The sequence below is a fragment of the Pistacia vera genome, unplaced genomic scaffold (genome assembly GCF_008641045.1).
Source record: "Pistacia vera cultivar Batoury unplaced genomic scaffold, PisVer_v2 Contig728, whole genome shotgun sequence".
NCBI lineage: Eukaryota > Viridiplantae > Streptophyta > Magnoliopsida > Sapindales > Anacardiaceae > Pistacia > Pistacia vera.
Genome location: NW_022196588.1, coordinates 214,051 through 226,848, shown reverse-complemented (window position 1 = coordinate 226,848; position 12,798 = coordinate 214,051). Strand labels below are relative to the sequence as shown.

General features: G+C 33.2%; 1 protein-coding gene across 1 annotated transcript; it reads left to right on the top strand.

The window, feature by feature from the left end:
• The first annotated feature begins 8,830 nt into the window (after window positions 1-8,830).
• LOC116114933 (serine/threonine-protein kinase Nek6) lies at window positions 8,831-12,181 on the top strand. The gene is made up of 12 exons (XM_031401062.1): window positions 8,831-9,084; window positions 9,170-9,236; window positions 9,441-9,506; window positions 9,617-9,663; window positions 9,848-9,893; window positions 9,998-10,078; window positions 10,164-10,256; window positions 10,623-10,704; window positions 10,811-10,860; window positions 10,934-11,007; window positions 11,092-11,143; window positions 11,240-12,181. The coding sequence occupies exons 1-12, from the start codon at window positions 8,960-8,962 to the stop codon at window positions 11,990-11,992; spliced, it is 1,536 nt and encodes a 511-aa protein (XP_031256922.1). The 5' UTR covers window positions 8,831-8,959; the 3' UTR covers window positions 11,993-12,181.
• Window positions 12,182-12,798: the final 617 nt, after the last annotated feature.

The window sequence follows — 12,798 nt, the reverse complement described above, 5'->3', positions numbered from 1 at the left end:
TCCCACAATCTGCTTGTAAAAAGTTCCATCAACCTTTTTTCCTTTATGATCTTTATTTAGCTTCAAACCAAACTCAGTTGGTGTATTCACCGAATTGCAATTCTTCATCTGAAACCTGTCTAAAATTTCTCACACATACTTCTTTTGAGAAATAAAAATTCCAGTAGTTGATTGAACAACTTCAATGCCAAGAAAATAATGCAGCATTCCAAGATCAGACATTTCAAATTCACTCATCATGGACTTTTTAAAATTTTCAAACATAGCCCTATCATTTCCAGTATAAATTAAATCATCTACATATAAGCATACAAAAAACATATTTCCTCCATCTTCAATTTTAATAAAAAGTGTATGCTCATATAGACATCTTCTAAAACCTTCCTTCAAAAAATAAGCATCTATACGGCTGTGCCAAGCTCTTGGAGCTTGTTTCAGCCCATATAGAGCCTTTTTCAACTTATACACCTTATTCTCATTACCTAGCTTCACATAACCAGGAGGTTGATCAACAAATACATGTTCTTGCAAGTCTCCTTGTAGAAATGCAAATTTCACATCCAACTGGAAAATAGGCCATGAGTTTTGAGCTGCCAATGCAATCACCTATCTGATTGTATCATGCCTTGCAACTGGAGCAAACACTTCTTTGTAATCAACACCAAATTTTTGCTTATAGCCCTTGGCCACCAAGCACGCCTTGTACTTGTCAACTTCTCCATTCTCCTTCAGCTTTGTTTTATAAACCCACTTGACACCTATAGTCTTGTGTCCTTTAGGAAGATCAGTCAGCTCCCATGTGTTGTTCCTTTCAATGGCAGTAATTTCATCATCCATTGCCTTCCTCCATTTCGATTATTTGACTGCAACTTCAAAAACTATAGGATCACAATCTGAAAATAGAGCAAAATAAGTAAGTGGATCCTCAGATTGATCAATCCCAGTTACCTCATAATCTTGCATCCATACTGGCCTCTTTCTAACACGTTGGGAACACGAATTTACTGCTGCATCAACATGTTCATCAGATTCTACTACTGTTGGTGAAGTTTCAGTTGAAGTTGGAACTTCATTTGGAGGAATTTCAAGTACAAAAATTGCGAGAATTTGTTGTTGTTGGGGCTACTGCCTTTCTTCTTCATTTTCACCATCAAAATCAACTTGTATTTATTGTTTGGTAGTGTTTTCATCCCATTTCCAAAATCTTCCTTCATCAAAAATTACGTTATGACTAATGACAATTTTCTTGGTGATAGGATTGTACAATTTGTATGCTTTTGACATCTCACTAACACCAAGAAAAATGCATTTTTCTCCCTTGTCATCAAGCTTTTTCCTCTTTTGATCTGGAATATGAGCATATGTTATGCAACCAAAGATTCTGAAGTGGTTGACACCTAGTTTGTATCCATTCCATGCTTCTTCAGGCGTCATGTTTTGAACAATTAGAGTGGGACTTCTGTTCAAAATGTGAATGCTTCAGATGACTGCTTCAGGCCAAAAACTTCTTGGGATATGACCTTTTGACATAATAGTCTGCACCATGTTTAGAATTGTACGGTCTTCCTCTCTGAAATGCCATTTTTTTGTGGCGAATATGCTGCTATAAGTTGCTTTTGAATACCATGGTTCTCACAAAAATTTACAAATTCTTGTGAGGTGTATTCTCCACCATGATCACTGCGAAAAATCTTAATAGGTTTGCTTGCTTCTTTTTCGACCAGCATCTTAAAGCTTTTGAAAGCTGAAAAAGCTTCAGATTTCTCCTGCAAAAAATAAACCCAAGTTTTCTGACTATAATCATCAATGAACGTTATAAAGTAACGTTTACCACCATTCAATGTTGGATTAATGGGTCCGCATATATCAGAGTGAACTAGCTCTAACACCTTTTTCGCTCTCCATGATTTTCCTTTAGAAAATGATCTCGATGCTGTTCACAAATTTGAGAAGGAGTTTGAATTCGTGGAAGTCCAGTCACCATGTTCTTCTGTTGTAGTGTCTTTAAACCACCAAAATTCAGATGTCCATAGCGAAAATGCCACAACCATCCCTCATCCATCAATTTTGTAGAGAAACAATTTTGAGTAGTGTTGTCTAGATACAGTGGGAACATACGATTTGTAGTCATGTTGACTTGAGCAATTAAGCCTAATTTCTCATCTTGGATGCAACAAACTTCGCCTTTAATAAAAATCTTGTATCCTTTCTTTTGAAGCTGACCAACACTAAGCAAGTTGGTTTTTAAATCTGGAACAAAAAAGACATTGAAATAATCTGATTAGATTTTTCTTTGGAGTGAATTCGTACACTTCCTTTGGCCATGACAGAAACTTTGGAGTTGTCGCCAAAAGTTACAGAGTTGCAAAATGTTTCATCCAAGTCTGAGAATGCTGACTTGTCCCCATGCATATGATTGCTACAGCCAGTATCTATATACCATAAGTTTTGGTGGGTGCCTTTATTCGTATGACACATCATCAAGAGGGAAACAACTTCTTCTTTCTCTGCAAAATTAGATCTTTCTCCACATTGCTTATTCAAATTAGTTCGACACTCAGACTTATAATGGCCATACCTGTGAAATCGAAAACATTCAACTTTCGACTTGTTTGCAGACTTCGATTTATAGCCATTTGAGTAGTTGTAGTCATGTCTTTTCAATTTCCCTCTTGAATCAGTAGCATGATCATTTTTGTCCTTCCATTTACCTCTGCCAAGACCTGAACCTTTGGGATGTGTTGCAGCTTGTAAGGCTTGTTCCTCCTTATCCTACTGGACAATTTTCTGCTCATGGACAAGTAGGGAGCTTTGTAGCTCATCAATGGAGAGTGTGTTGATGTCTTTTGATTCTTCAATCACACAAACAACATAGTTAAATTTTGCTGTCAGGGATCGAAGAATCTTTTCAACTATAATGATATCCTTGAGCTTTTCTCCATTAATCTGCTTCTTGTTCGTGATTGCCATCGTCCTCGAAATGTATTCTGAAATTGATTCACCTGTCTTCATTCGGAGAGCTTCAAATTCAGCACGAAGTGCTTGAAGGTGAACCCGCTTCGCTCTTTCTGCCCCCAGAAATTTCTTCTTCATGGAGTCCCAAATCTGCTTGGAGGTGTCCTTGCAAAGAATGGTTTCCAAGATTGAACAATCAATTGCTTGGAAGAGATAGTTCTTTGCCTTGAGATCCTTCAACTTTTTGCCTTCCACATCAGTTCTCTGCTGATCCGTTAGTATGGTGCCTGCTACTGGTTCTGCTACTCCATTTTCAACAATATGCCAATACTCCTTTGATCTCAAAAAATTCTCTATTAGCATGCTCCAATGGTCATAGTGACCATCGAAACATGGAATGGCTGGCTGCACAAAAGTTTCAGATGCCATCGTTCTCTTCTACTACTACTGCAAAAAGAAGAAACTAGGTGAAATAGAAATGAAGCTGTTGTTGTACGACTCTATCTCACACACTCTCTTTTTTGTTTTGTTTGGCACTCTCAACTTTACTTTTCTCACACTCTCTCTCTCTACCAAGCTCTGATACCACTGTTATAAATAAAGAAGAGAAAAATAGTGTTTCTACTGAAACAAGTAAAAGAGGACAGACTTTTACTTAATAAAAACTAAAGGACAAAAGTAAATAGGAGAAAGTAATTGTCTGTGTATTTATTCAACAAAAAGAACTGCCTTTATGTAGGCTTATGCATAACGAATAAAAGCAAGAAAATAGGCACTACACAATGTGCCAAAACTAACACCTACAGACTAGGTAAATAAAAAACTAATTTGCTGAACACAACAAGTTCCCAAAAGATTAGGACAACAACTAGCAAACAAACTCTTTTTCAACAGTAATAAGTTATAATGTTTTTAATTCCCGTCTTAAGGAAAATTGTCTCCACATAGTAATAACTATCTGTATATTGCAAAAGAAATATATGTTATGTTATATTAAAGGTTTAAGATGAAATAAAAATATTGATCTAAAGTTGTTTGGGACAATGATTTATTCTGTAGAGTTGTTATAACATCTTTTAACTTGTAGGTACATTACTCGTTGGCATTGACTTTTTTTTGTTGAAGCCAAAACATTTCTAGCTTTTCAAGCATGTTTAAAGCTTCTTAGCACGAGACTTTTTATATTTTTGTACTATCATCCTCATTATTATTTCCTTTCTTTTCTTGTCTAATTATAGCAATGATTTATTCTTCAGTTAAACCATATGTGACTTGTTGCTTATTTGGATGATTGAGAAAGACATTAATATTCATTCAATTAGTATACTGAAGTTGCCGAATCTGATCACTCAATTCTACAATGACTCTTTGATTCTTCTCATCGACTTCATTTGTAACTTTTAATTCATCGATATCGGGGATCCTAATTTTGCAATGCTTAAAATAATTGGCAATTGTTCGTGACTTCACATCAATTGACCATGCAACAACTGCATTTACAATTTCATCAAGGACACTTATCTTTGTTGGTTCCAAGACACGATCTTCTATCCGTTTCAAAAGTAGGCAATTGAAGCGCATAATTGAAACTCTAATACTATTAAAATATGAATTGAAATCCTAATATTGTATTATTAAAACATGAATTATGAAATAGGAAAATTTTGTAACTACATCTCTATTAAGTCATAACCTCTTCATAGTAATAAAATTAGTTAATCTCACAATTATGACTATAGAGAGGTTTTACTGTAATAATATCATTTCTTTAAATATGGGAAATTATATTCGATAATTCATTTTTGGGGTCTTAGTTTAAGAATTATAACCTGTTTTGAAAGTGTTTCAGGAAATTCTCATGTTCCAAAGTTTTAGTGTCTATTAGATTGAATTACCTTTTCTTAACTGAAAACCCAAAGTCATCGATAGATGTTTATACGATGGTTATCGGTCATTATGGGTCTTTAGTTAAAAATAGATAATTTGGTCTAGCATGTGCTAAAATTTTAGAATATAATATGTTTTAGAGAATTTTACAAATGAGTTATTTCTCAATTCACACACAAAAAAAAAAAAAATAATAATAATAATAATAAAAGGTTTATTTAATATAATTTTGCTTTTTTATTTGATTTGTTTAAAAATATTGAACAAGGGTTTGTGGCTCCGTATATGTATCAATTTATGTTACTTATATTAAAGGAAACAAAACCTTTTCACTATATAAAATAATTAAAAAATTCTAATACTACTAAATCATGAATAGAAACCGTAATCGTATTAAAACAAGTTATTATAAAATAGGAAATCAAAATAATATTCTTATATCAGAAAATGCTAAGTACACTCACTTTTACATATTTATCCTTTAAATGGGGGTGACTAATAAATTATATGGGGGCAAAAATTATTTCTCTTTTGGGTTTTATATTAAATAACCCAAGTATTAAGGCCTTGTTTGTTTATAAATTCGGTGTTTTTTAGTTTTATTTTTCCTCCATCATAATCGGTGTAATAAGCGTTTGTTTAGCCTTTTTTTTGTTTTTAATCCAAAATGTGAGAAACGGTTTGGGAACAATAAGAGTGATGAATCTCACTTTAAATATATAAATAATCGATATTTTGAATAAATAATTATGATTTTCTCTTTTCATTCTTAATTTTCTTTTTCTTTTTCTTAAAACAAAAGTTTTCAATTGAAATCAAGAATTTTGACACAAAATTACAAAAAAAAAAAAAAAAAAAAAAAAAAAAAAAAAAAAAAAAAAAAAACCAGTTACATATTTTAGACAAACCCAGATAAACAAAATAAGTAATAATTGTATAGGGTTTTATTCGTTTTAGAGGTGATTAATTTCAATTTTTTATTTTTGTTTTCAAACAACTATATTGAACGCATTTTCATTTTTCTCCGCTTTTAAATACATTTTTAGACAAACATTCATTTTTCACTTTTTAAAATTATTTTCATTTTTTTTTTTTTTAAAGAAAAATAGAGTGACTACACAAAATTCATAAAAGCGAACACCTTAAGGGTCTGTTTGGAAGTTTTATGGTAGCGGTTATTAGGGTAAACCATCGTAGTGGTTTTGAGGGTAAACCACCGTAACGGTTTTGAGGAGTTTTTAATAGCGGTTTTTAAAACACCAAACTTGTGTTTGAAAGTTTATTTTTCAGCGGTTCTGACAGTTTTTTAAAATAATAAATTTACATATATGTCCATAAAAATACCCAACTTCAACCAATACTTGGGAGTTGTTTTTTTCAATTACCAATACTTAGTATCAAAGTTCCTTCCAAGTTTAATTTATTTGTAAGTTCTTTCATTGTATATTATTTAATTTTCATTGTATATTATTTAATTTATTTGTATGTTCTCAGTAAAATATGTAATTTAGTTTATGACATTCGTTATGCTAGCACTATTAGGATACCTGGTAATTTGACTTCTACTCAACAAATAGATTTGCTGAAAATATATGCAAAAGAAGCCAAATTGAGCTTCCCATATTACCAATGAGTTCGGGTTTTCCATTGAATAACCCAATTCATATCCAAGAATAGCAAACTCTGAAAGAGAACTGTTCAGAAAAATAATAGTGGAAAGAGGTTTTTTTGGGATAAAATTTTTTAACCAGCCAAAACACCTCGATTTTGGATGTTTTATAAACCCCTCAAAAATACACTACACTGGTTTTGGGGGACTTTTAAACCAGTCAAAACCAGTCCATAAAAAATCTAGCAAGTAATGGTTTTTAAACACCTCAAAACCAGTCTAATTAAAAATCCCTCAAAACTAGTGAAAAAAAAAACTCCCAAGCAAACTCTAAATTATTTTTGCCTAAGCGTCAAGCATGTTAGACTTGACTTGTGAAAGAAGTCTTTCTCATTTCATAATACTGGCTCAACAATCTTGGTGAGGAATACTCATAAATTAAAAAAAAAAAAAAAAAAAAAATAGGGAAGTAGATTTTAGTCTCCATCAAATTGATCAGTATTTCCTACTTTCTACTATAAATTTTTTAAAATTATTGAAACATTTTGTTTTTTTATTTCAAATAATATAAAATGTGACGGAATCACAAATTTGGCAAGTGGAGACAACTTTGTATAATAATAAAAATATACGAAAAAAGATATTGAATATACATATATTAAGAAATAATTTGTATGAACTTTTAAAGAGTTAAAAACATGGATCCTCGCGTTTTTATGTAATAAAAAAAATCCTTTTCAGATTTTTGAAATAACAAAAATTTCCCCGTAACCATCCTTGGTTGTTTAGACAAAGACTCTTAGATATATTACTCAAAAGATCATAAGTTCAAGTCATATCGGTTGCTAATAAGGATGACCATTAAGGTGCATTTGGTTCAAGGTTTAAAGAATGTTAGATTATTGAGAATGTTAGATTATCTTGAAGATTACTGGGAATCTTTAAGAAAATGTGTTTGGTTAGTTAGTGGATATGTTATATTAATATGTTTGGTTGGAAGGAATAAATTGGTGGGTATGTTATTTAAATTACTGAATCGTCCTCTAATTAAATATTATTATTATATTACTTTTTAATATTGATTATTATTTGGATTATTTTAACCCTCCTGCATTTAAAAATTTAGCAAAAATAATCTCATCATAAAAGTTTGGAAAATCAACAAAGTACCCCCACCAACCTAGCCACTACCGGCCGCCGACAACCTAACGATGCATAGAAGGCAGGTGGGTGGGGGTGGTGGCTTAGGTGGGTTGCAATTTGTTTTGAATTCAAGGGTAATTTTGTTAAAAAAATTAATTAATTTGGGTGAAATAGTAAAAGCTATATTCATGTAAATAAATTTAAAAATAAGCGCATTTTTTTCTAAAAATTTTATTAATAAGAGATAGAATTGTAATAAAAAAAAAAATTACTCTAATAATCTTAGAATACATAAGAAAATAGAGGTAATCAGATTACCTCCAATATTACCAACAACAATTACTATTGATATTTGAAGATTACCGAAATATTATATTAGTCGATAACCAAACGTGGTTATCAAATAATATAAGATGATATAACTTTAATAATCTTACCTTACCCCAACCAAACGCCCCTTATATTTATCTTTAATAAACCGCTATAGAGGCATTAAAAATTACACTATTAAGGGTTTGTAAATATATTTTCCAAGTGTCCTTCTACCATTTATTCTTTATTCTTTATTTTAACACATAAAATTTAACTGTAAATAGATTTTCGTTATTTATCGAATCTCAAGGTGATTATTGTCATTACTTCTTTATTTATTTAATAAAGACAAGAGAAAGACTTTTTGGTTGGTGGCCGATTTCAACCAGAGTAGCTGTTGACCACAAAGACTTAGGTAAGTAATAAAATATATTTTCACATATAAATCCATATGATAATTCATAAATGATGCGGTACATTGCATTCTTTTATCCTATTCTATTTTTATTTTTAATCAGGATTAGAACTTACTGGGGAGTATAATGAATGCAAGAGTTCTGAGAACCAATCAATTTCTTGAATATGGAAATCCTGCAATGTTCATTATATATGTATCTGTGTAAATCTTAAACAAATCTTTGGCTGTTGAAATGTCCAGAAGACAATTTTTTTCAGTTTAGGGAGAAAGTGACATACCAACCACACATGGTGGCCATGATTTTCTCTGCAATCTGAAACTATAAGCAAACTTTGCCTTTAACAATTTTACACTTGGTTGGCATACCTGTCACTGTCCCCTTTTGCTTTTTTTAATATTTTCTTTGCTTTTTCTTCCCTCCTTTTTCAAATCAAAACCAAGTTTTATTCTTCCAAGAATTTTCCCAGGAAAAACTTTCTTGTGAAAAGTCTTATTATTAATAGTCCTCCTTTGTTGTGTCACCATAGCATTTAATGCTGTGTGCAGTTTCCCGTGGGTTTTCCTTTACTCATATTTAATTCGATTTAATGAGGAGGTGATCTTGTGGTTAAGGTTAGTAGTACTGGTGTTTTGACATGGAAATGGAGATCAAGCACGATGAAACGGTGTCGAAGATGGAGGATTATGAAGTGATAGAGCAGATTGGGAGAGGAGCTTTCGGTGCTACTTTTTTAGTTCAATATAAATCTGAGAAAAAGAAGTAAGTAAATCAATTATTTACTCTTGATGTCATGTTTTGATTCCATAATTATATCATCAATTATTTTGCTATATTGTATGTATAGGTATGTGTTGAAGAAGATCCGTTTAGCAAAACAAACAGCTAAGTTCAAGCGTACTGCTCTTCAAGAGGTTAATTTTCTAATTCTCTCGACCTCTTTTTCACAGATTATGTTGTTTCAATACATGTTTTTGATGCCTGTATGATGTAATCTTCTTTCTTTTCATCAACAATTTCATTAAACTTTCGCGTCTTCGAGCATGATTGCAGTTGCTAAATTAAGAGCATAGAAGAGGGTGTTGGAAAGACTAAATGAGATTTATTTGTGTTTGCAGATGGATTTGATAGCAAAGCTGAAGAACCCATATATAGTAGAGTACAAGGATTCATGGGTGGAAAAGGTAATCCGTGGAAACGCCACCGTTGATAAATTTTCTCCAGAATTATCAACCACACACCATGGAGATTGGTGAATACATGTTGTTTGTTTATATGCATTCATGTTTTGCAGGAATCCTCTGTGTGCATTGTGACAAATTACTGCGAGGGAGGAGACATGTAAGTTTTGTGCTAACATTGAGGAAAATTCTTTAGTAAGAAAGACATATGACACGCTACAACAGCGTATGAAACGTGCTTGTGTGCATGCGTCTGTCTGTCTCATTGAAAGCTTTCTTTTTAAGTGTTGATTGTTTCTTACTTATGCAAGCTCAATTTTCTTACTTTGATAATGATCTTACAGGGCTGCCATGATAAAAAATTCTAAAGGGAAAGTTCCTTCAGAAGAGGTAACTAAGAAACTAGGGTGCTTCTAGATTTAACTTGTATATATATATATAACATGATAGATTTTTGTTTAACTCCACATTATGTTCAATTTTCTCTTCTTCAGAAGCTCTGCAAATGGCTGACTCAGCTGCTGCTGGCTGTGGACTATCTTCACTCGAATCGTGTCATTCACCGGGATATAAAAGTATGTACCTCTATTTAGCTTTTACCTGATAGAAGAGGACGGTCATGATATGAAAATTGAAGTTATGTTTTTTATGTAATTGCAGTGCTCCAACATATTTCTTACAAAAGAAAATGACATAAGGCTAGGTGACTTTGGACTTGCAAAATTGCTCGGCAAAGATGAACTCACTTCCTCGGTAATGGATACACTTCCTTTTCAATCCCTTAGTATATCCTGTAATTTGTATAACTTTGATCATTTTAGTTCAAAGAAGTAGTTAAGGGTGCAGAAGAAAGACACTTGATTTGACAGGAATTTAGGAGACTTAGGTGTTCAACTCAAAACACTTTTAGTGGGGATTTAAATTAAGAAGGGCCTTTATAAAAAGAGAACTTATGGTATCAGAGTTGAGTGATTCTAATCTTGCATTCGTACGATCTTTCATATTGAATTAGTACTCATACTGTAACTGTTTATTTTCTCTTGTTTGTCAAATGATCTTAGATTGTTCTTCATAAAAACTACTTCTGTTAGTTGATTTCTCATGTTTATATTTATGCAGGTTGTGGGCACTCCAAACTATATGTGTCCAGAGCTACTTGCTGATATACCCTATGGCTACAAATCCGATATTTGGTCCTTAGGTTATAAACATTAAACATTATAATATATCTTCAATTATGGTCTGATTTAGCCACCAGGTTTTATCATTTTCCCAGAATTGACATTTCACTGTTCTGGCAATGGCAGGTTGCTGCATATTTGAAATTGCTGCACATCAACCTGCATTCAGAGCTCTTGTAAGTATAATTGGCTTGGCCTACACTGCTGAATCATCAGCCCATTTTGATCTATTGAAATTTTGTGAATCAGGATATGGCTGGACTTATTAGCAAAATAAACAGGTCCTTCATTTCTCCACTGCCAACTGCATATTCGTCGTCATTGTAAGTACAATGTCATGAATCTCCTCTGTAATTATGATAGTAATGTGTTATGCATACTGATTACGGGAAGTTTATCGACTGCAGGAAAAGATTGATTAAGAGCATGCTGAGAAAGAACCCGGAACACAGGCCAACAGTGAGTTCAAATGGGCTGATTTTGTGTTTCGATTTCTTTGTAAATGGACATGATAATGTGTGTGAAATAATTTCATTTCATGGTGCCATATTTTAGGCCGCGGAGCTGTTGAGGCATCCCCATTTGGAGCCATATGTTGCTCAATGCCACAAGTTATCGCCTGTGTTTCTCCCGATAAAGTCTGAGCTCAGCTGCAGGGATAAACCAAAAGGAACCGGATTAGCTAGCAAATTTGGCACTGGAAAAGAAACAAAAGGCACAAAGGCGACGCCACCAAGGGAGTTCTTGTTTGTTTGGGAAGAAAATTGTCATGCAAATGCTTCAAATTTTGAAACCAAGTTGGAGAGTATGCAAAAAGAACTGCCAGTTGTTAAAGAAGTTGACACAGAAGGTGTGCATACTGATCATAGAAAGGCATCGGAATTGAGAAGAAATAACAAAGATGAACACAATGCACCGCGTTTAGAAAGAACTTTATCAGCGCGCAAAACACTGCAATGTGGAAATAGTGATGGAGCAAAAGAAAATGGTCTTGGCCTTTTGAAACAAGCAAGAAAAAGCGATATTCGTGAACTGATTGGGGACTCTAGTGACTCGCTGATGAGTACAATAACGTTTCTGCAGAGCGAGGAGATGAGGCTAAAGCAGGATCCTCGGAGCCATCAAAGAGCAGAAGCCCTGGAATCACTGCTAGAGATTTGTGCAAATCTTCTTCGACAGGAAAGGCTGGAGGATCTTGCCGGTGTTTTAAGGCCATTTGGCGAAGAAACTGTGTCTTCGAGAGAGACTGCAATCTGGTTGACAAAGAGCCTAATGAATGCTCAGAAAAATGGTACTGGTGGAACTTAATTAGCAACTTTGAAAGTGAAACTAATAATCCATACTAATTAGTCATGTAGCAGTCATCTCAGAGTGTCTTCAATGGCTGCTGATGAGATTGATGCTAACATGTAAATTAAAGCCAAAGTGTTGTAAAGTCTTCACATATATCCCAGTTTTTTATAATATAATGTTTCGATTCACAAACGAAACGCTCGAATATACGAATAAATTATGTATATCTATTGACTAGTGTCACAAATTTAAGTTGATAAGTTGATATACTGAAAGTAAGGAACTAAGAATGACAAAACTGAGCCACCAGCTGCCGCCCGAAAAACCGGCAAGTCTACATCGGAATCACAGTAGCAGCACGTGCTTTCAAGGTTCTAATAACAATATCTCTAGGTTTGATGTAAGTATCACTTTAGTCTTGTAAAATTTGTCAGTAACGTTTTGGTCCTTGATAGAATGATAGTAACATTTGGTCCCTAAATAGTAAGATTTGCTTAGTTAGGACCAAAATGTTATTGGGACTTGAGAGCTGAGAAGGACTAAAACGTTATTAGAAAAGTTTTCATGACTAAAGTATTACTTAAGCCAAACCTCAAGATGAAAATTTTAATTTCTCAAATGCGGTGGAAGTGTGGAATATGTACACTTTCTTTTGTATACATGGTGGCAAGCAAATAATAAAGCCGGCGAAAAGAGTTTGAAACCAAGGATCAACGGAAATCTTTTATTTGCGCACGTTAATGTTATATAAAATGACACATTACTTGAAATGAAAAATCTGATATGTATACATTATTCTTTTCTAAGTTGTCATATGTATC